Here is a 22,382-nt window from a genome sequence, read left to right as displayed (position 1 = left end):
TAAATCTAGGCTTAAAACACACTTGTATTCTATAGCTTAAGAATGACCTATATTTCATGTTGACAATATCTGTGTATTATTTGTTATTGCACTATCTATTGAAGACTGGTCATTCTGGAAGGGGGATTACCTCATGTGCGGTCCTTTCTCAATGTTTCTTTATTTTCCTCATGTTGAGGTTCTTGAGTTTTTTTCTTGCCCTCGTGTAGGTTTTAGATCAGGCGATGGTGTTATAATAGTCTGTGGTTTGCAATAATCTGTGGTCTGTTCAGCCATTTGAGACTTCTTGTAATTAATGGCTTTACAAATAAACATGACTTGACGTGACTTGAGTGGAATTAATCCGGACAAATTCACTATATCAAATTAGGTTGAATAAAATTAATTTGTGCAGTGAGACCTGGACAACAAATTTCTGAAGAAGGGAAAAGGTAAGATTACCTGTTTTTGTGAATACGAAATTAACGAAAAACTCAAATTTACACGACAATTATTGGTGGTAGAGCAATAAGCTACAATCCGCTTAAGGTTGGAGGTTGAAGTAGTTTTGAGACAGTTAGAATGAAAAAAAAGGATGGATAAAATGGAGATAAAAGCAGGATGGAAGAATAGTTGGTAAGCAAACAAATGGAATTTGAGTACAAATGTCAGACAAAAGCTCGTAGTAATAAACAAATACAAGACTTCATTGAGTTAAAATTATGATATACATAAGGAAAGAGCATTTTCAACAGCTAAAAAAATCTTTGCTTAAGAAACCTCAAGAAAAATTCACTGTAGACTTAAAAAGAAATATACAATAATTGCATCAATCAAATTTTAGTTGGTATGTATTATTACGCCTGTACAAATAATCCATTCAAAAAGGGGATTCATTTGATTACTTTAGAAGTTGAGATATTTGTTTGGTTTATGTTGCAGGAATAAAAATAAGATCATGCGTTGGTAAAATTAATTTATAAACTGATCTCTATCGACCTACCCTGGTCATATCCCTCGAGGAGGGGTAACCGACAGCAAGACAAAAACATACACAAAAACAAAGAAAAACAAAAAAGGGAAAAACTAGCAAAAACACACACAATTTTTTTGGGGACCATGGCCAACCCAAATGCCCAAACAAGTTAAGCACCTCGGCACCCAAGTTGGTCATGCTTTTGTCCCTCCAGATGAAACGGGACACAAGAAAGCGGCCATGTCACTCGGGTCAGGGTTACACAACACACTGTTGTGTTCAACAGCAGGGCCCGACAGCTTTCACTGGTTTACCCTTGTCACATCATACAGGTGCCCTGCCCATCCCTTAGAACATGTCTACAACATCCCACTATCCTTTTACAACATCTCTCCACTCATTCCTATCACAAAAAAAGAGCTCTAGCTTACACTATATTTAGACCTCTTTCCTGCAGTGCACTCATAACACCATCCAAATGAACGTCTTAAACAATAAAATATTTTGTTTGTAGAGTAGAAACTTGAAAAAAAAATGACTTACACTAGTTACCAAAGGTAATGCCCGGGTGAGCATGTGCATAAACAATGAATTGTCACATAAAGGTTATACTGTAATCATGCATGAAAAGTTTAGGGTCAACCAGTTCGACCACAAAAGGACCCAACTAAAGTAATTTTAAGAATCAGAATTATTCGCGTACAAGGAAGCGACCAGAACTGATTTACACCTAGTGAGTATGCGGTGGGAAATAACTGGAAGAAGGACGCCTACAAAACCTACGGCAATCCAGAGGAACGGTAGTGCAACGCATTCTTTTCCTTTTGTTGTTCGATTGTGTTTGTATATGTAGTGTTTGATTAAAAAAGTGTTTTAATATGAATAATAAAAAAGAACGTATTTGCGTTTTATTTCAATCAAACATTAAAAAGAAGAAGACGACGACGAAAAAGAAGAACAAGATAAAGGTAAAGAAGAAAAGGGAAAAGAACAAGAAGTACGAGAAGGAGAAGAAGCAAAGGAAGGAGAAGAAGAAGAAGAAAAGGGAAAATGAGTAGGTGGAGGAGAAGAAGAAAAGCAGTAGAAGTAGAAGAAGAAGAAAAAAAACCGCGGCATTCACGGAAATGACGTATGTGTAGCCAAGACAGACCTGAACGCACCCAGTAATATGCGCTAGTTCCAACTGCTCGCGTGAGCAACGGCTTACGGTGGTGATTTGTTGAAAGCATGGCCGAGGAAGTTCAACGTACGGAAACAGAACCAACTATTAATCGGTGGATTTTGGATTACTACATGTCCTTGGCGCTAGAATTGTTCCTCAAAGATCAGTGCAAAGACTTTGGTGAAGTTATAGGAGTGGTCAAGGGTATGTACCAAACTTCTTCATTTGTTCTGTCTGGCTTGATGATTAAGTCTTTATTTCTGCACGGCACAGAAAAAAACACCCCAAAAACCATCAACAAATTACCAAACGGAAACAACGGAAAAAATGCACGAAAGAAGAAAACAGATCTACACTATAATTTTAAGACCCGTGATCAAGTTTTTACTGGCCCATGGCCTCTGTTATACAATTAATATTGTGTGGGCCGCCGTTAATGTTGAACGTAGTATGAAATCAATTTGATATACCCTGGAATATTTCAATCTATCTCTTTAATGCCAATTGCATCAAATATGCGGCAATTTCCCGCAATTTACAGCGTGTATGTTGCTTGTGTTTACATTTTTTTCTGTTCAAGTATAGTAGTAGTAAATTGTATTTCGAAGCGCCTTTCTGGACAGCCAAGGGCGCTGTACAAAGTATCCATCCATCTATAACCTGCACTGATTATCCTCAATACGGTCGCGGGGGTGCTGGAGCCCATCCCAGCTATCTTCGGGCAATGGGCAAGGGACACCCTAAACTGGTTGCCAGCCAGTCGCAGGGCACACAGGGACAGACAATTCGCTCGCTCACTCACACTTGGGGACAATTTGGACCGGTCAATTCACCTAACATGCATGTCTTTGGAATGTGGGAGGAAATCGTAGTGCCTGGACAAAACCCACACAAGCACAGGGAGAACATGCAAACTCCACACAGGAGGTTCGATCTCATGACTTCTGAACTGTGCCGCACATAACCACTGCTCCGCCGTGCTGCCTGTACAAATGAGTAGGCAACAATAAACGGAGAGTGAAATATCAAATACTTGCGCTTGAGAATGCCGAGGTTTAACCCAAACAGCCCATGTGATGTTCACAATTGTGAAGGTACACTCCTGAACAGTGTTGAATGATCCAAAATCACTTTAAGTTGAAAAAAGAAACCAGCCAGACACTCTGGGTGATTAGCACCCTCAAAGCCCTAAACCTAAAGTCACTCCTGTACAAATCTTTAAAATAATTAGAGTAATTGAATAATTAAAACTCTAAAGGTAACATTATAATTGTTGTATATGATGTTGCCATACACATGGATGCAAGGTAAAGCAGTAGTCTGCAACCATCGTGCCGCAGACCGGTATTGGGTGGAGGGTCGTTTGGGACTGGGCTGCACAAAAATAGATGTTGCCCTTGCTTTGTGATTATACGATATTTATTCACTTTTACAGTAATCCTTTGCAATTTAGTAGTTTACTTTTCCCGGTTTCAAAAGCAAAAAAAAAGTCAGGTCAATTTCTCACATATGCTCAACATAGAAATGAATGGAAATTTCATTTCCCACTCTCCCATGCACCAAAATTGACTACAAAGTGCAGATTAATAATACTCAAGAAAAATGCAAGTGACCCTTTGGCTAATACTGATGTAAAAACAACTGAAATATAAGTCAAGACATACAGTAAAATGTTCCAAGCAGCAGTATTAGTGGCAGTACTATGAATAAAAGTAAAACCGGTTAAGGACAAAATAGGTAAAATATAAATACAATTACAGTAGTAGGGGTGTGCAATTTGATATGCAGTCCCTCTGTTAATTTCTTCTCACCGAGTGTTCTCTACTTCGCGGATTTTCGTCACGCATTGTGTTCTGCATTGTGTTCTGCATTGTGACTGGCCAACAGTCCATCACTGCTGCTGTTTACCTGTGCTTCATTGAATTTTTTTAATTTTTGACTCGTGAGGGTGTATAATAATTGTAAATAAAATAAAGGGTGCTACTTTGTGGGTTTTGACTATGAGGGGTCCTTTTGGGAATTCAACCCCCTCAAAAAACAAGGCATTCCTATGTGTGTTTTTTCCTTTATAAAAAAAAACTCGTAAGGTTTTACCAACCACTCTAGCATTAGATCATGCTTACCAAACTATCAGTTTAATTCCAAATCACTAAATCCCCCAAAATGTTCATTCTCTGTCACGGTAGATGATGTGCCGCATTCTCGCCAGTAGCTTACAAACTTCTTTCTGCTTTATGGCTGCATATTTCACTATTTGCAGCTTGTTATCTGCCGAATATGATTTTCGTTTGGTGCTATTATTTTCAGTTTTTATAAATTACTGAGCTCGCGTATGTGGGCTGCGCGAAAGGGGGAATGGAATAGGACTGTCTGATTTTTGGGGAAAAAATGAATTGATTTTTTTCAGACCTGTATTGCAATTTCAATGCAATTTTTGATTTAAAAAGAAAAGCGCATTTCTGTTCTCATTTTGTTTTTGGGGAGAACCTAAACGTAGTTACATGCAAACTTACCAGACTGAGAGACTGACAGACTGACATCTGCAACAAATTAATAACTATAAATCTACAAATAATTGCAGTTGAATACATGTTTTTTTATTTGTCATACTTAAATACAACTTTCAGTGTAAGAAAGCAATTTAGAGAGCTACACGCTAGTGACGGGTAACTGCGACTTCTGCGAGGTCTCTGTAATGATTAAAATACAAGAGTCACAAATTGAGCGGGTTTCCAAGATTAGTAGCTCTGTTTAATGGGTAAAGGATCTGGCGTTGGGGACTAGCCACGTTCGACATTGGTTGCTTAACATTTGTTAGCCTAGCTGTTATCTTTCCCTTCTGACGCAATTCCCAGGCGCAATGGAAATCCAGGATGCACTCGCTGGTGATCAGCTTTTCTTTGCGTTCTTTTAACTTTACTCAGAGTCCGATATAATTGAATTCATTTTCAACGTAACAAGCTGCTAAAGCTACGAGTTATGGCGGTTGTTTTGGTGGCCATCTGTGCAAGGGCTGTTTGACTGACAGCTTGCACCAGCCTATCAAAGACATGCACACTTGTCTTGCAAACTTTGCCCCACCTTTATTGGATGTTGCCATCTCAACCTGCTTCTGATTAGTCAGCGCTGTTATAAACCTCGATATGTGAGAATTCTTGTAGGCCAAACACTCCATCACTCAAATATCAAACTGGAACTATGATGTATTGCGGTTACACTAATGCACCACGTCACATTGCGATATTGATAAGATTTCGGTTATTGCGTGCAGCCCTAGTACGGAATCCATCGCACAAATCCTCATAACTTAAAAATTGACATTTTTAGACCCGACCCCAATTTTGGTTTGGGCCAGGCAAGATCGGACTTCTACCTGTTTGCCATGTTTTCTGGATTCAAGGTTTATTGTGCTTTATACACGCATTTTATTTCAACAAATTAACTGATTTACACATGTGTTCTGCTTTGTTATTACTTTGTGTAATGCAGGTGTCAGTGTCCGTCATGTAGCAGCCACCGACCCTCTGAGAAAAAAGTTCTTTGTAATGGAATTACTATCCAGGACAAATCAGCTTGGTAAGTCTGCAATCTTTGGGTTTGCAACTAATGCACACAATTGAAGTTCGAGAAGCACATTTCATAAACCATGCAAACGATGTATTGTCATTACAGATGTATCTTTGGAGGAAGAAGGGTCACTCTGCCCTTTAGAGTCAGCCCTTGAGCTTTTGAAAACTCTGCGTGGGAATAGTGATGTTCCAAAAAAAGACTTGAAAAAAATTTGCTACTCTGTGAAAGAGATAGTAAGTGTATTAGTCCCAAGCTATGAATATGTGTAAACGTAACAAGCATTTTCTGCTACGACATAGGTAGCGTAATTTCTACACGATAAGGAGCGTCGGAAAATAAGGTGCACCCCCAAAATCTAGTCTTTTGTCATACAGTTTTCATACATTAGGCGCACAAGACTATAAGGTGCTACAGTTAAGGCTGGGGCTATATTCCAATATGCATCCATTGGATGTTGCTGCACTAAACGGAACATCGATAAAACAGTCAGATAGGCTAGTCAAACTTTATTAATGCCCTGTGCACTCCTTCCTTTATGGGAGAAAATTGAGGTTACGGCGGCTTACCGTACTGGCGAGACCTGTTGCGACTCAATATATAAGGCGCGCCGTTTTATAAGGCGCAGTCAGCTTTTTAAAAAAACGAAGGCATTTAGGGGCGCCTTATGGTGCATAAAATGTGGTACAGTGGGACCTCGCTACTTCGCAGTTCCACGTTCGCGGGTTCAGAGCTTCGTGTCTCTAAAAAAATAATAATAATAAAATTAAAGAATAAATAAATTATTTTCCTTTTTTAAAGCATTTTTGAAGGGTTGTTGCTACTTTGCAGATTTTCACTTTTCGCAGGTGGTTTTGGTCCCCATTAACCACGATTACCGAGGGATTACTGTACAGTAAACCTCGGATAAGTCGGATCCAGATGGACCGGTCATTTTCATCCGACTTATCCGAGGATCCGACTTATCCGAGGTCGCAAAATTTCGAACTAAGAAGAAATTTAACTCTTAGAAAAGTGCATACTTGTATATGTAAAATGAAATACCAAGCAATGATATCTTGTAACATGAACGTGATTTATTATCAAAAAAGTTCTTAAAATGAACATGAACATGGTTGATATGAACTATGGTTAATAATACACTGTATATGAACTGGTTATGTAATTTTATCCGTACGATTCATCGTCCGTTAGATTCGTAAGTCTGTTAGGTTCGGAGTTACATTGTACTCATTTGAAAAAGTCTGTAATTTTGGTTTGTTGCATAGATAACTGGGATTGTTTCAGCAGCAACGTCTCCATCTGATCGGCAAGGTCTTCGAGTTCTGGGCATGCAGCAAGGCCGTAATACCTCAAAGTGCGCAGTGCACTGTAGGCGTCGTTGAGTTTCGGGGGCGGTCTTTCAACGTCCATTTGCTCATCCTCCTCCTCGTCACGAAGGAGACCTTCCTCCGCTGAAGGATCACGAACGACTTCAACAATTTGTTCATCTGTTAATTCCTGGACAGTTTCTACATTGTCGTCTACGCAGAGATAATCATCAGGGTTACTTGGAACTGCCTCTCCAAACAAGTCTCGTAGTCGCGACCATATGTTCCGGAAGTTTGTCACTTCCTCTTCTGAAGTGTCCTCCACGACCTCTGGTGATTCGTCACGGACTTGATCGTCGGTTCCTACATCGTCAGCGATCTCTGCAGGTCTCTCAAAACCAGCTTTTCGGTAACAGTTTTCGATGGTCTTGGCAGTCACTCGCTTCCACGCAGACTTAAGTGCGATTACTGCGTCCAAAATCGTCCATGAGAACGGAGGAGCGTTATCATCTGTTGCCTCAAGTCTTCGCAATGCCAGTGTACGTCTGTAGAAATACTTCAGGTTTTTTATGATACCCGAGTCCATCGGCTGGGTGTGCGAAGTGGTATTTGGTGGTAAAAACACCAATTCGATATTGTTCAGTTCAATGGTTGGATGCGCCGGACAATTATCCACCACCATAACGATCTTCCTCTTTTCGAACGCCATCCTCCTGTCCAACTTTTTCAGCCAAGCTTCAAACAACGACGACAGCATCCAAGCCTTCTTGTTGGCCTCATACAGCACCGGAACTTCTACGTTTTTAAAGGCTCTCGGTTTTTTACTTTTTCCGATAACCAGCAACGGCAACTTATCAGTACCGTCCATATTGGAACCCACAAGCACTGTCAGTCGAGATTTTGGTTGTTTCGCACCGTGATGAGATTGTCCAATAAAACCGATGGAATTATCCGGCAAAAGCAGCCAAAAGAGGCCCGTCTCGTCCGCGTTATAAATATCCTTTGGCTCATAATTCTTGAGTATTTCTCGCAGTTTTCCGCTTTTCCATTCTTCAACAACCTCTGTATCCACTCCGCCCGACTCCCCGGCTTTAGTAATCCGCCCAAGTCCATATCGTTTTTTGAACCTGTCGATCCACGCTGGTGCAAGTTCAGCCGATTCCGGTGAAAACTGTTGGCGAAATTTGTTAGCTTGCATTAGCATCATTCCACAGTCAATTCTGATTTCAGGCCTCGATGATTTTTGACGGAACCACAAAATCAGTGCTTTGTCGACATCTGGATGATCATTTACCCTCTGCCTTTTAGCGGTCGGAGCTCTAAAATCTGTCGCACACATATCTTTTATCTTCTTCTGGCTTTTCAGAATGTCGCTCAAAGTTTGAGGGCTCATTCCAAACTTCGCCGCGATGTCTTTTTGCTTCATGTGCTGATTCTTTTCTTGGAATTCAATGATAGCGAGCTTTTCTTCATACGTTCTAGTCTTGAGACTCCTGCCTTTGGTTTTAGAACTTGAGGCCATCGCCACACCGTAGACCGCACAGACCGCAAGGAAGTCCAAAGAAATTCACACAAATTCAATTTGAATGCTAGCACTACTGTAATAAGAAACAATGGGATTATGATTACGAGGCTTTGTTCTATGACCGCGTGCTGTGATTGAGAGTGCTATCATTCAACACTGAGGAGGAGTTTGATGAATAGCCTCTGCCAATCACGGAACGCCACGTCACATCAAGAAATCTTCCCGGAAAATCTGGGAGGGGTGAAAATCTTCCCGGAAAATCTGTGAGGAGTGAAAATCTTCCCGGAAAATTCCATCGCTTACTGCCACTGGAGGCTGAAATTTAGAGCATTTGGGAGATGTCCTAGGCGACCTGATACCGATCCGACTTATCAGAGGCGAAAACCATTAAAAAGGGTCAATTGTACGGAAAAATCCATCCGACTTAGGCGAGGATCCGACTTATAAAATCCGACTTATGCGAGGTGTAATACTACAGAAAAGCCTAGAGAACAAACGTTCCACGCAATTTGTCCGACTTATCCGAGAATCCGACTTATGCGAGTCCGACTTATCCGAGGTTTACTGTACTTCCAAAAGTTCAACAGAATGGCCGTTGGTCTGCCTCGTTTGTTATTAATTCATTGTACCATGAAAAAACATTGCAGAAAGAAATCCTTCAAGGGGAAAAAAGATGATGATTAGAATTGTTTTGATACAGACTGAACAATTAGTTGTAGTTAAACACAATTTTTTAATTCTTAACTCTATTTCAAACAAATGTAATCTAAAACATTTCCAGGTATAGTAAACCTGATGTTTTTTTGTGTGTGTGTTTGTGTGATACAAATAAAATTATTGCTTGGGCAGAAGATAGACTTGTATAGATGTTTCTGGCTGTGGAGCAATTGAAAATTATAATGCTTTTTATTAACAATAAAATAACGAATACAAAAAAAGAACCATTGTCACAGCATTTTTTTTAACCTATGTTGAACCAATACCATCGTGGCCTTATTTCATTTCATGCCTGTACAAGGAGTACTTATTATTGAGCCATTTGGAAGAAAATAAGTGCGTATTAAAAGTAGATTAGATGAAAAAGAACGGTGAACTAATGTGATTACATACTTTTAATCTGTCGGCATGTGTTAATTACCTTGCACGAATGGAGTAAACCAATTAGATAGGTAGAGTCAATTGCAATTGACATCCGTTAATTTGATTAAACCAACGGGGTGTTTATTGGTTTCTGTCTTCAGATTGTGAAGATTTTGATTAAAAATGAAGAGTTTGAAAGAGCTGAAGACGTGCTCAAACGTATTCCAGAATCAGTTACCACGGTGAGTTGTCTTTCTGAACTGCAATGTTTGCAAAAATGTTTTTTTTAAGACTAAATTAAACCGATCTGTAAACTAGTACTTGATTGTTGAAAATTACAAACTAAATTCAGTTGATCAATAATATCCTTATCAGGTGTAATATAAGAAAAAAATGTGTTTCTCAGAAAAGTATCTACATGAATCTCATCAGCCAGAGGAGCACCAAGCATAAAGAAATTGAGGAAATGAACTTCAAACAGTTGAAAGAGCAGGTCCTGGCTTTCTGTCAAAAATACTGCCAATTCTCTGTTCCCCTTCTCCACAAGGTATGTATTAAACGCTCTCCTGTATATTTTGTATGTAGACTTGTGGTTTTTAGTTCTTGGCGGTCTTATATTTAAATTTCTAAAGGCCGTGTTCACATAGAAAATTACTTTTTGTGTGAAGATCAGCCGTCATGGGTTTTTCAGGGCTGACACCGATTATTAGTAATAGGAGGCCGATAACTGACATTTGGGGCTCATATTTATTTGCCGTAAAATATTTAAAAGAAAATTTAATAATGCAAAAAGAAACTAGGAATATTTGTTAGAACTTGTATTGAAACTTTGACAGCTCTCCAAAACCTTTTACAGTAACTAAATTAGAATTTAAACAGAAATAACATGACTAGGACAGCTTCTTGCTTCAGTGGCTCCACCCATGGTCACTTATCCAATCAGAAGGTGAGGGGTGGGTAGTGTCCCCGACAGAAGGCAGAGAAAGGCTCAACTGTATCTAAGCCTAAAAAATCGGCCCGTTGAAGAAATAAAAATGATGATACAGATATCCGTCTTATTCCCAAGTATCAGTCCCGAGTTTTGGCCCGCCTGATAATCGGTCGGTCTCTATTTCAAATAATTTCTTCCTTTTTAAAAAAAAACAATTTCTCTCTCTTAATGCTGGACAGTGGTAATGAATGATGTTTTAATATTCCAGATTGGAATAAAACTGAAAATTTACATTTCTGTGTTCACAAAGCATCTTTCTTACAACTTAAACAATACAGTTCTTGAGTATCCACCACGATAGGTCGCAAGCAGAGCATCTTTGTTCTCTTCGTCCTTCATAATTAGAATTAAGTAAATAAAACCACAACGAAAATGTAGCGAAACCGTGAAAGGTGAACCGCAATACAGCGAGGTATTTCTGTATATTGTAGAGAACATACTTTTCTGTTCAGCAACAAAATCTTGATGAAGATTTTTATCTTTGCACCAGGTTGCAAAGCATTATTTAACACAACTTGACCAGCAAAGTGATGACGACATTACAATGGATGAGCCGAAAGAACGTGACCCCTCTGCTAATACACAAGAACATGTCCAGCGTCAGTTAAGGTAGGTTTTTATTGAAAAAATGTACTTTTTAAAAATTATATTTATTTGCATAAGTTCACAATGTAAGTAAATCCCAAGAAAATTAACATATCTGCCATGTAAAACTTTGTAAATAATATTAGTAGTCTTGAAAAAATAAAATGAAAATGTAGCCGGCCCCATCCGGAACTCGTTTTGTCATCAGGAAAACCAAAAAAAACATCTGTTGAGCTTTGAACATCGCATCTTCAACCCTTAGAAAAGCCATTTCAGCTCCTCAGATTAGCCAGAAAAGATTATTATTTATCCTACCAAAGAAAGAAAATGTTCAACTATGCTCCACCTACAGAACCATCAGTCACATCAGCAGTTTTCTCGTTTGCCCGCGTCTCTGCGTCCTAGACGCATCATTTTTGCTGGGGACGCATAGTCTCAAATCAACGTGCGTCCCCGGGACGCAACTTTTTTGACACAAAATTGTCATTATTACCCGATTACTTTTTTAAAATTTTTTTTAAAATCTTTTAAAAAATTTTACCTCTGAAAAGTGATGGGTCCCAGGGACTCGCATGCTCAAATCTATAAATATAAATTTATATATTAATTCAGTTTTAATCATCACAGTTTATTGGTAATACAAATCAGTTATCACTTCAAGATTTCTCAGTTCACAATAATAATGCACATTATACAAAATAATATTGCTGAAATAATTATATTGATCTATATTTTCATTTAGTTTTAATCACCACAGTTAATTTGTAATACAAAACCGTTATATCTTCAGATTTTTCACCTCATATATTCTTCGTTGTTTGCTGTCCCGACACAGTTGTAATGCCTTCTCAAGGTCCAATCCATTATCATCCTCCTCATAGCGTCACCAGGAATATAATTTAGTCCATTTTGGCAGAAAAGTCCTTTTCTTGCTAGAAGTATTCTTTTTTTCATTATCTTTTGTCGAATCGTTCGCTTCAACACACGTGTTTTCTTCCGCCTCCGCGATCTTCCGAAGAATTTCTCCGCCATTTTTTCGTGCCGGAATTATTGCCGTTGTTATCACTTTCTGCGTTATGTTTCGACTTAATACTGACACTGAAGAAATGACCAATTTTGTGTCGATTTCCACCTAATACTAACTGTCTTGCTCGGCATGAATGAGGTTTATTATAAAAAAACTTAAAAAATTAAGTAGCTTGGACGTTCACTGTAGAAGGAAAAAATACATGCAAATATAATAGAATAATACATTTTCTCATTCAAATTATTAATTTTCTGCATTAAATTATTTTTGGTAATAAACTGATTAAAGGGATAACCACAAACCTGTCTTTTTTAATTTTCTCCTTTTATATTTTGTCTTCTCTATACAACATAATAATTCGTAACATAATGCATCAAAGCAAGTGAGCCGTTTGAGAACCGGCTCGCTTTAATGTGTTCAGCCGAAAAAGCCGGTTCTCTAAAAGGTGACGGACCAACGAGATCTCGTTTGCCGAGATCGACGTGCAGACAAAAACTAGAACCGCAAGACCAAATCAACAATGACAGATCTGCCTGACAAACAGTTTAGAGTGCTGTAAATCTTTGTTTAAAAAAAAAGGTAATCGGGTAATAATGACAATTTTGTGTCAAAAAAGTTGTGTCCCGGGGACGCACGTTGATTTGAGACGATGCGTCCCCAGCAAAAATTATGCGTCTAGGACGCAGGGACGCGGGCAAACGAGAACACTGAAGATTTACTGCCATCCAAACTTTTCGTCAGGCAGATCTGCCATTGTTGTTTTGGTTTCTTGCGATTCGAGTTTTCGTCTGCAGGCTGATCTCGGCGCTTCGAGATCACGTCTTTGTTGTGGTGGTTGTCGTTGAGGGAAGGTGAAAATCAACACAAAATTGGTAATTTCTTCAGTGTCAGTAATAAGTCAAAACATAATGCAGAAAGTGATAACAACGGCAATAATTCCGGCACGAGAAAACGGCGGAGAAATTCATACCTGTCAACCTGTACGTTTTTGCCGTACAAAGTATGTTTATTATGCACTTTAAGACGTGTACTACGTACAAGAAACGCTAATTTGTCAATTATGGGTACCATCCAGTATACACCGACTATCACGAAACGGCAAATCAATCAAGTCAAATGAGTTCAAGTTGTGTAGTGAAAGGAAATCCGTCTCTTATCTAGAAAACCGGCTTTTTTGGCTCAACTTTTTTAAGAGAGCCGGCTCTCAAACGGCTTACTTGCTTTGATGATTGGTATTACGAAATCTGTTCTATAAAAAGTTAAGAAAAAAAGAAGTATAAAAGTAGAAAATGAAAAAAAGCCGGGTTTGTGGTTATCCCTTTAATCAATATATTACCAACACTAATTTGATGCAGAAAATGAATTAATAATTTGAATGAAAAAATGTATTATTCTACTTGATTATATTTGCAAGTATTTTTTTCCTTCCACGGTGAACGTCCAAGCTACTTAATTTTTGAACTTTTTTTATAATAAACCTCATTCATGTCAAGCAACTCTGTATCTCACAACAAAATGCTAATTAACAATATATATGATATAACAAAACACATGTACAATATAACATGTTAAACTACAGAAATAAACACGTTTGAAAAAAATATGGTGTAAGATTATTTTGTAAGGGAAAATACAACATTTTGTTAAGGGCACAGAGCCGTAGAGGTTGACAAGTATGGAAATTCTTTGAAAGATTGCGGAGGCAAGGAAAACACGTGTGTTCAAGCGAACGATTCGACGGAAGAAAATAAACAAAAGAACACTCCTAGCAGGAAAAAGACTTTTCTGCCAAAATTGACTAAATTGTATTCCTGGTTACGCTATGAGGAGGATGATAATGGATTGGACCTTGAGAAGGCATTACAACTGTGGCGGGACAGCAAACCACAAAGAATATACTGTATGAACTGAAAGATCTGAAGTGATAACTGCTTTGTATTACCAATAAACTGATTGAAAATATGGATTAATATAATTATTTCAGCAATATTAGTTTGTTTAATGTACAATATTGTTGTCAACTTAAAAATCTTGAAGTGATAACTGATTTTTATTACTAATAAATTGTGATGATTAAAACTGAATGTATATATAGAGTTTTATTATATATTTTTCAACGATTTACCATTTCAACCTCGGGACCCATCACTTTTCAGAGGTAAAATAAACACTGCATCAGCCATGCAAGTAAAGTTGTGCTAAAGATCCTACCGAACTGAATGAAACCACCGTCCAAAGCATCCGAGCCAAAGAACGGGCAGGTTTCAGGGAGTAAAGGAGTACCACAGAACAGATTTTTAATCTGTGCATCCTATTTGAGAAGTTTTAACAACACCAGAGAAACCTCTGTCATGTTTTTTTTTTATTTCAAGAAGGCGTTTGGCAGAGTGTGCCAAGCCACTTTACGGGCCAGAAACATGGGCCAGAAACTAGTTCAGACCATTATACTATTTTATGCTAATGCTAACAGTGCGGTACTGAACAATGGTACCATTGGAGCGTGGTTTCAAACCACAGTTGGTGTGACACAAGGCTTCATTCTTTTTCCAACTATAATGAACATCTTACTGTAGCAGATCATGTCCTAAACTCTGGAGCTGCATGAAAGTACAGTCCGTATTGGGGGACACAGCATCACCAACCTCCGTTCGGCTGAGCATATTGCCTGATTGGCAGGAGATGAACAGGAACTCTGAGATCTGGTCAATTTCCTGGACAAAACATCAACCCAGTATAGGATACCTAGGTATCCCCACAAACATCACCATCAACCACAGAGGGCGAGAACCTATCACCAAATGTAAAATTCTGGGTGCGGTCTTTTCAGAAGAGGGGTTGAAACCAGAAATCATGGCCAGGATAGCTGAAACCACAGCCGCACTTGCTAGAATTAAACCCATCTGGAGGGACAATAACCAGGTTCCGCAATAGTCTTGTCCCCCTGGCCATTAGACTGTTAAATGGTCAATCTAACATATAGTAAACTTAAATCTAAACGGCTGCTAATCTGACTTTTTGCACTACTGGCAGTTCTTTATAGCTAGCCACTCCTTGCACATCTGCTCTCTGCACTATTGTACTTACAGCGTTATTGTTACAGTGTTAATGTTACTGTTTACCTGACTTTTTAACCTGACTGCCCATTTTGCACATCTGGTTAGCTACTCCTCTTGCACTATCGGCACTATGGTAAAATACTATACGTAGCCATAATACAATACAACTTTTATTTATATCTGTACATTCAAGGAAACTGTGCCGGTCAGATGTATCGACATTTCGTTCTGTATACACGTGTACTAGAATGACAATAAAGTAGATCTGAAAAAAAGAAAGAAATAACATTGCGGTGAAATGAAAGATCAGACTCGTGCATCTGCTAGTTATTTCCATCTTCCTCTACGCTTGTGAGACATGGACTCTAACAGCAAGACTGGAACATAAAAAAATCAGGCTGTGGAGATGTGATACTACAGGAATCTTCTAGGCATCAGCTATCTAACCATGAGAGATAGATTGAAACTAAAACAGAAGTTTAAATTCATTACCTATTTTAAGACCGTTGATGTTTTTTCTGCTTATGCTCTTTACCTCATGTATTCGGGGCACACAATTGATCAAAGCCCTGCGGAAAAAAAGCGGAGAGAGAGAGAGCAAAGACCAAGGAGCAGGACACAAACATAGTGAAGGGAAGGAACGCAGAGCAGGTATCCACTCACAGTATGATACAAAAAAAGGTATATGAATTGGCCTTGAATATGAATTGGCCTATCGGCATCAGAGATCTCAAATCAAGGGGTGCTGGCTGAATCGGTGTGAATCTTTGCTGCCCTGACACCCCACTACACCTCTCTTGCGGAGTTACTCGCAGTTTTTTTATCCCTGTGGATGATCTGCGCAGCATGCGCATATTGGTTTCAAGGGCAGATTGGTTTAATGTGTAGTTTATATGCGTGCCTTTTAGTGGAAGAGTAGAAGTTAGCATACTACAGAAGATGCTGTGTGGGGTACTGTGGCCTTGCTGCCACTTTTCACATAAATTATTCTCACAATGAAATAAACTTTGACTCAAGTAATTATTTAGATGCCTGCTTGTTACTTCTATCGGCGTAATTTTTTTCTGAAGTATCAGTTCTTTTAGATGAGTAACACATTTAGGTGCTGCAGTTGGGGACCATAATGCGCATTTGGGCGCTGAAATTATATTCTACAGATAATTCTATAACAAAGGGCGTGCTTACCAAACAGTGTAACTCCAAATCATTAAATCCAAATACATTTTCATCCTTCACGGTAGAAAATGCGCCGCTTACGTCAGACCAATAGCTTACAAGCGTTACAAACGTTTTTTTCTGCTTTTAGGCTGCATAATTCACTATTTGCATCTTGTTATCTGCAGAATATGATTTTGTTTTTGGTGCCATTTTATTTAGTTTCATTTTGCTACACTTCGCAGAAATGCGCACTTCGGCGCCAGAACACGCATAGGGCTGAAGTAAAGCTTCGGTTAATTTTGGGCTCCGTCCCTCAAATCAAGTTAACCGGGCAGGTTTGGGCTTATGAACCCTCGGGTCGGGTCGGGCTGGAGTTGTTGGGCCCGATCTTACCTCTACTGCTTATATATGTATATGTACAGTGGCTTGCGAAACATTTTGGCCCCCTTGAACTTTGTGACCTTTTGCCACATTTCAGACTTCAAACATAAAGACATAAACAAAGATTATATGTGTATATATATATATATATATATATATATATATATATATATATATATATATATATATATACACCACAGCCATATCCACCTAGTGGGAGGTGGCTAGAGTCATTTCTGACTCTTTTTGGGAGATTGATTCGGAGGAGGGGATACCCAGCCCTCTCGCTCAACCCAACTGAGGTGTTGGGAGTCATTAGGTGACCAAACCCCCCAATTCCAACCCCTAATGCTGAACGCCAAGCAGGGAGGCAACGGGTACCAATGTTTAAGTCTTAGGTATGACTCGGCCGAGGCTTGAACCACAACCTCCCAGTCTCTGAGCGGGCGCCATACCCCCAAGTCCACCGAGCTGGTTTTAAACATAAAGATATAAAACTGTAAATTCTTGTGAAGCATCAACGATAAGTGGGACATAATCATGAAGTGGTACACACCTTATTGGATATTTAAAACTTTTTTTAACAAATACAAAATGAAAAAGTGGGTGTGCAAAATTATTCAGCTCTTTTACTTTCAGTGCAGCAAACTCTGTCCAGACGTTCAGTGAAGATCTCTGAATGGTTCAATGTTGGTCTAAATGACCAACAATAATAAATGGAATCTGTGTGTAATCAACTCTCTGCATAAATGCACTTGCACTGTGATAGTCTCAGAGGTCTTTTTAAAGCGCAAAGACCATCATGAAGAATGAGGAACACACCAGGCAGGTCTGAGATATGTTGTGGAGAAGTTTAAAGCTGGATTTGGATAAAAAAGATTTCCCAAGCTTTAAATATCCCAAGGAGCAATAATATTGAAATGGAAACTGATCAGAGATGCAGCCAAGAGGCCCATGATCACTCTGGATGACCTGCAATGGTCTACAGCTGCAGTGTTCTCGTTTGCCCGCATCCCTGCATCCTAGACGCATCATTTTTGCTGGGGACGCAATAGGTCAAATCAACGTGCAGTGGGCAGGGGACACCCTGAACTGGTTGCCAGCCAATCGCAGGGCACACAGGGACAGACAACTCGCTCGCTCATTCACACCTAGGGACAATTTGGACATTTCATTGGGACATTTCAGGGACCAATCCACCTGAAATGCATGTCTTTGGAATGTGGGAGGAAACCGGAGTGCCCGGAGGAAACCCACGCAAGCACGGGAAGAACATAAAAACTCCGCACAGTAAGTCTGATAGCTGGATTTGAACCCAAGACCTTAGAACTGTGCCGCACACACGCTAACTACTGCGCCGCCGCGCTGCTTCGAAAAATATATGAACTGAAAAATTTGAAGTGATAGCTGCTTTGTATTACCAATTAACTGTGATGATTAAAACTGCATGAATATATAAATAGCAATATGATTTTTTATAGTGTACAATATTTGAACTGAAAATTCTGAAGTGATAATTGCTTTGTATTACCAATTAACTGTGATGATTAAAACAGAATGAATGTATAGACTTATATATTTGTCGCCGAATTACAATTTCAACCGCGATAACACTAAATTTTGGGGACCTATAGATCTCTGTTGGGACCAGGGGTCATCAGTAATTGATTTTTGGAAAAAAAAATAATATTTAAGTGCGAAAAAATTAATGTTAATTTTTTCGCGGCAAGGCCAATTAATGGGTATTTATTGGATTTCTAGCCATTAATTGGTAATTTAATTGCTCCAACCGGTGTTGCGCCGTTGGATGCGCTCGGCGCCACATGAGCAGCGCCATTTGCCGTTGACGACATCAATCTGCGTGAAGTACTCTCTAACCATTTTTTCCTTCGGTCCCATAACCGTGCGAAGATTACAACCAATACAGCGTAGTAGTAGTGGTGTACAACGTGTGCGTATGTGCATCCACGACGTACGTGCTTGAGGCAAAACGTGAGCCAATCAACAAGCCCGATTTTGTCCCGACCAATAAAAAGCTGCTTTGCAACCACACTACGTACGTACAGCTACCGTGTTTCCCCGAATATAAGGCCGGCCTTACTTCAAAATCATCGTCAAAAATTGAGGTTTTGAAATAAAAATATGTGCAAAAGTAATAAATTTTCGCTAAAAATTTCTTAGAAAAGCATTGCCGTTGTTAAATAACGTTGATATCTACGGTTTTCATAGGTAATATGAGCCTCTTATTTGCAGGAAGGTTGAATTTCATTTCTCATAAAAAGCTGGGCCTTATATTCAGGGTGGGTCTTATAATGGGGGAAACACGGTAGCTTACGCGTATGCATGCACTGTCCTGATTGTGCGTGTATGTGACCTTGACCGCATACGAAATGCTCGCGCGGCGTGAAAATTTGCACGTTTGTTGACGCAATCGACTAACAAAAAACCCGAATATTTTCGCAATTAATGGGTCGCAATAATTGATAATTATTTAAATTTTGCAATAAATGGATTTATGAGTTTAAGCAACCATTCCATTAATTGTTCGCAATTAATGGCATTAATTTTTCACCAATCATTTATTGCTGACCCCTGGTTGGGACCCTATAGATTTTTGAGCATGCGAGTCCCTGGGACCCATCACTTTTCAGAGGTAAAATGAACACTGCAGCTGAGGTGGGAGAATCTGTCCATTGCACCACAATCAGTTTTATACTGCACAAAGTTGGCTTTTATGGAAGAGTGGCAAGAAGGATAAGATATCCATAAAAAGTGTCATTTAAAGTTTGCCACAAGCCACCTGGGAGACGCACCAAACATGTGAAAGAAGGTGCTCTGGTCAGATGAAACCAAAATCAAACTTTTTGGCAACAATGCAAGACGTTATGTTTGGCCTAAAAGCAGCACAGCTCATCACCTTCAACACACCATCCCCACAGTCAACTTAGTGGTGGAAGCATCTTGGTTTAGGCCTGCTTTTCTTCAGCAGGGACAGGGAAGATTGTTAAAATTTATGGGAAGATGGATGAAGCCAAATATACAGGACCATTCTAGAAGAAAACTTGATTGAGTCCGCAAAAGACCTGAGACTGGGACAGAGATTTGTCTTCCAACAAGACAATGATCCAAAACATAAAGCAAAAGCTAGAATGGAATGGTTCACCAAAAAACATATCAAGGTGGCCAAGTCAAAGTCCATACCTCAATCCAATTGAAAACTGCTGTTCACAAACGCTTTCCATCCATCCTCTCTGAGCTCGAGCTGCTTTTCAAGGAGGAATGGGAAAAAATACCAGTTTCTCGATGTTCAAAACTAATAAAGACGTACTCCAGTGACTTGCAGCTGTAATTGCAGCAAAAGGTGGCGCTACAATGTATTAACTCAATGGGGCTGAATAATTTTTCACACCAAGTTTTTCATTTTTTATTTGTTAAAAAGGTTTTAAATATCCAAGTGTGTTCCACTTCATGATTGTGTCCCACTCATTGTTGATGCTTAACAAGAAATTAGTTTTATATCTTTATGTTTCAGGTCTGAAATTTGTCAAAAGGTCACAAAGTTCAAGGGGGCCAAATAGTTTTGCAAGGTCAGGAAAAAGGAAATTTTGGATGACGTGCTTGAGAATTATGGCAATTGCTGCCATTGTCATGTTTCTTGTCAGACCATGCAATAAATGAAGAAAAACCTAATGTGTGTGCAAATGACGCCGACACGCCTGCTCTGGTGGCTTGAGATTATGGCTTCGTCCTGTTAAGCGTCACCGCCCCCTGCTGGTCGCTAACAAGAAGATGGTTCTCTTTAGAAAATAACTGCTTTTTCTGCTCAGCTCCCAAACGCTCTCATATTTTTCGTTTTTTAAATGATATAGTACAATTTTAATATAATATATATAATATAATAATAATAAAACTTTATGCACCACATTATTTCGTGATTACCTACGCTCCCCTACTTTCGGACATTCGAGTTACGAACAACGGTTCATATGAACATTTTTTTCAGGATGTCGAAAAATATCCGGACCTTGCTGTAAGTTAGATTTTGTATTGTGTGCTCTTTTTTTCCGAGTACAGGACTGTACTGCAGTGCTTCTTTCCGCCGCTACCGTCGTCTGGCGCTGTGAGAGCTAGCCCAGCATCCACCGCCTTCCTTTTTCTGTCACAGTCCCAGTTCGTGTGTAAACAGACAGCACTGTACTGTATCTCCAGCACGCTAAGAACTGACTGTTTTATTATTTAATATCCTCTGCATCCGTTCAATATGGTTGGTGTAAAGTGTAAAGAAGAAGCAAGATGTTTCATTTGAAATTAAAGTGACATAAGAAAGATTTATGCGGTTGAGAAAATGATTGGATTTCTTTTTTTTTTTTACCACTTTTTAACCACGGAGGAGAAGTAGCCCAACTCCCAAAAGTAAGTTAAACTTATATTAAATGTTTATTTTCCAGTATAAAACAACACAGGTTACTTATACAATACGTAATAACCCTAAACATACTTTTATAAACATTTAACATACATCCCATACAAAATATAGCACTAAAGCAAATTACGAACACATTCAACGTACGAACGCATCTCGTTCCTAAGAAAGGGGGCGTCTGTATTCATGTCATATGCTTTGCATAAAATATAAAATAGAATATTCCACAAAAATGGTTTTGTAACATACAAAATAATTTTAGCGTCTTACACACTGAACAGATTTAAAATATTACAACACAAAATCCCTGAAAATGCAAAACAATTAAAACAAAATGAGAAATATTAACTATTCGGCGCTACAAATAAATTATCAAATATTTTTTTTGTAAACCAATTTAGAGACAAATCCTCTGTAAAACACAAAAAAATATCTAAAATTGGAGGATTGACTGCATTCTGCTTTGGAGCAAGCAATATAATCAAAATGAGTACAAATGTACCTCGTTTTTCCGCTTTTTATACGTACAGTCATTTATTTTTTTCCTGTATTGAACGCCATAATCACCTTTTATAGCCCTTTCTGTGTTTGTAAACAAGTGAGACGTAGTTGAGTTGTGCGTGCATTGCTGAAGCAGAATGGCAGAATTAATGTCTGTTCATAGCATCCCATTTTTCATAAAAAGATCATAAATAATAGTTTTTCTATTTATTACAGATCGTGCACCACTAATTGCGATTTTTCAGACTTGTATTGCGATTTCAATGCGATTTTCGATTTTAAAGAAAAGTGCATTTCTGTGCTTGCAAATTTACTTTAACATGATATCCTTATAGACTGCTACTATATAGGAAACAAACTGACAGGAATCCAGCACCACTCATCATAAAAAGAGACTGTAGAGAGAGTCCACTCTTTCAAATTCCTGGGTGTGCACATTTCCGACCTCTCCTGCTCTGCAAACACCAGAGCGGTGGTAGGGAATGCCCAGAAGCGACTGCATTTCTTGAGAGTGCTCAGAAAAAATCATCTAAAACAGCAGCTGCAGGTGTCTTTTTACAAAACCACAGTGGAGAGCATTCTAACATACTGCATTATAGTGTGGTATGCTGGGTGCACAGCAGCAGACAGGAAAACGCTCCAGAGGGTCATCAAATCAGCC

General features: G+C 38.9%; 1 protein-coding gene across 2 annotated transcripts in view; it reads left to right on the top strand.

The window, feature by feature from the left end:
- The first annotated feature begins 2,063 nt into the window (after nt 1–2,063).
- LOC148368045 (telomeric repeat-binding factor 2-like) overlaps nt 2,064–22,382 on the top strand; it is a 35,252-nt gene continuing 14,933 nt past the window's right edge. For both annotated transcript variants that reach the window (XM_088334750.1, XM_088334749.1), the window contains exons 1-6: nt 2,064–2,321; nt 5,607–5,693; nt 5,790–5,920; nt 9,761–9,841; nt 10,006–10,146; nt 11,081–11,199. In XM_088334750.1, the coding sequence (XP_088190876.1) occupies nt 2,183–2,321; nt 5,607–5,693; nt 5,790–5,920; nt 9,761–9,841; nt 10,006–10,146; nt 11,081–11,199 (698 nt within the window). In that variant the 5' untranslated portion in view covers nt 2,064–2,182. The remainder of the gene's footprint in view (nt 2,322–5,606; nt 5,694–5,789; nt 5,921–9,760; nt 9,842–10,005; nt 10,147–11,080; nt 11,200–22,382) is intronic.

The sequence above is a fragment of the Urocampus carinirostris genome, chromosome 4 (assembly GCF_059441175.1).
Source record: "Urocampus carinirostris isolate Australia breed hairy pipefish chromosome 4, RoL_Ucar_1.0, whole genome shotgun sequence".
Classification (NCBI taxonomy): Eukaryota; Metazoa; Chordata; class Actinopteri; order Syngnathiformes; family Syngnathidae; genus Urocampus; species Urocampus carinirostris.
This window is presented reverse-complemented; position numbering and strand designations above follow the sequence as displayed.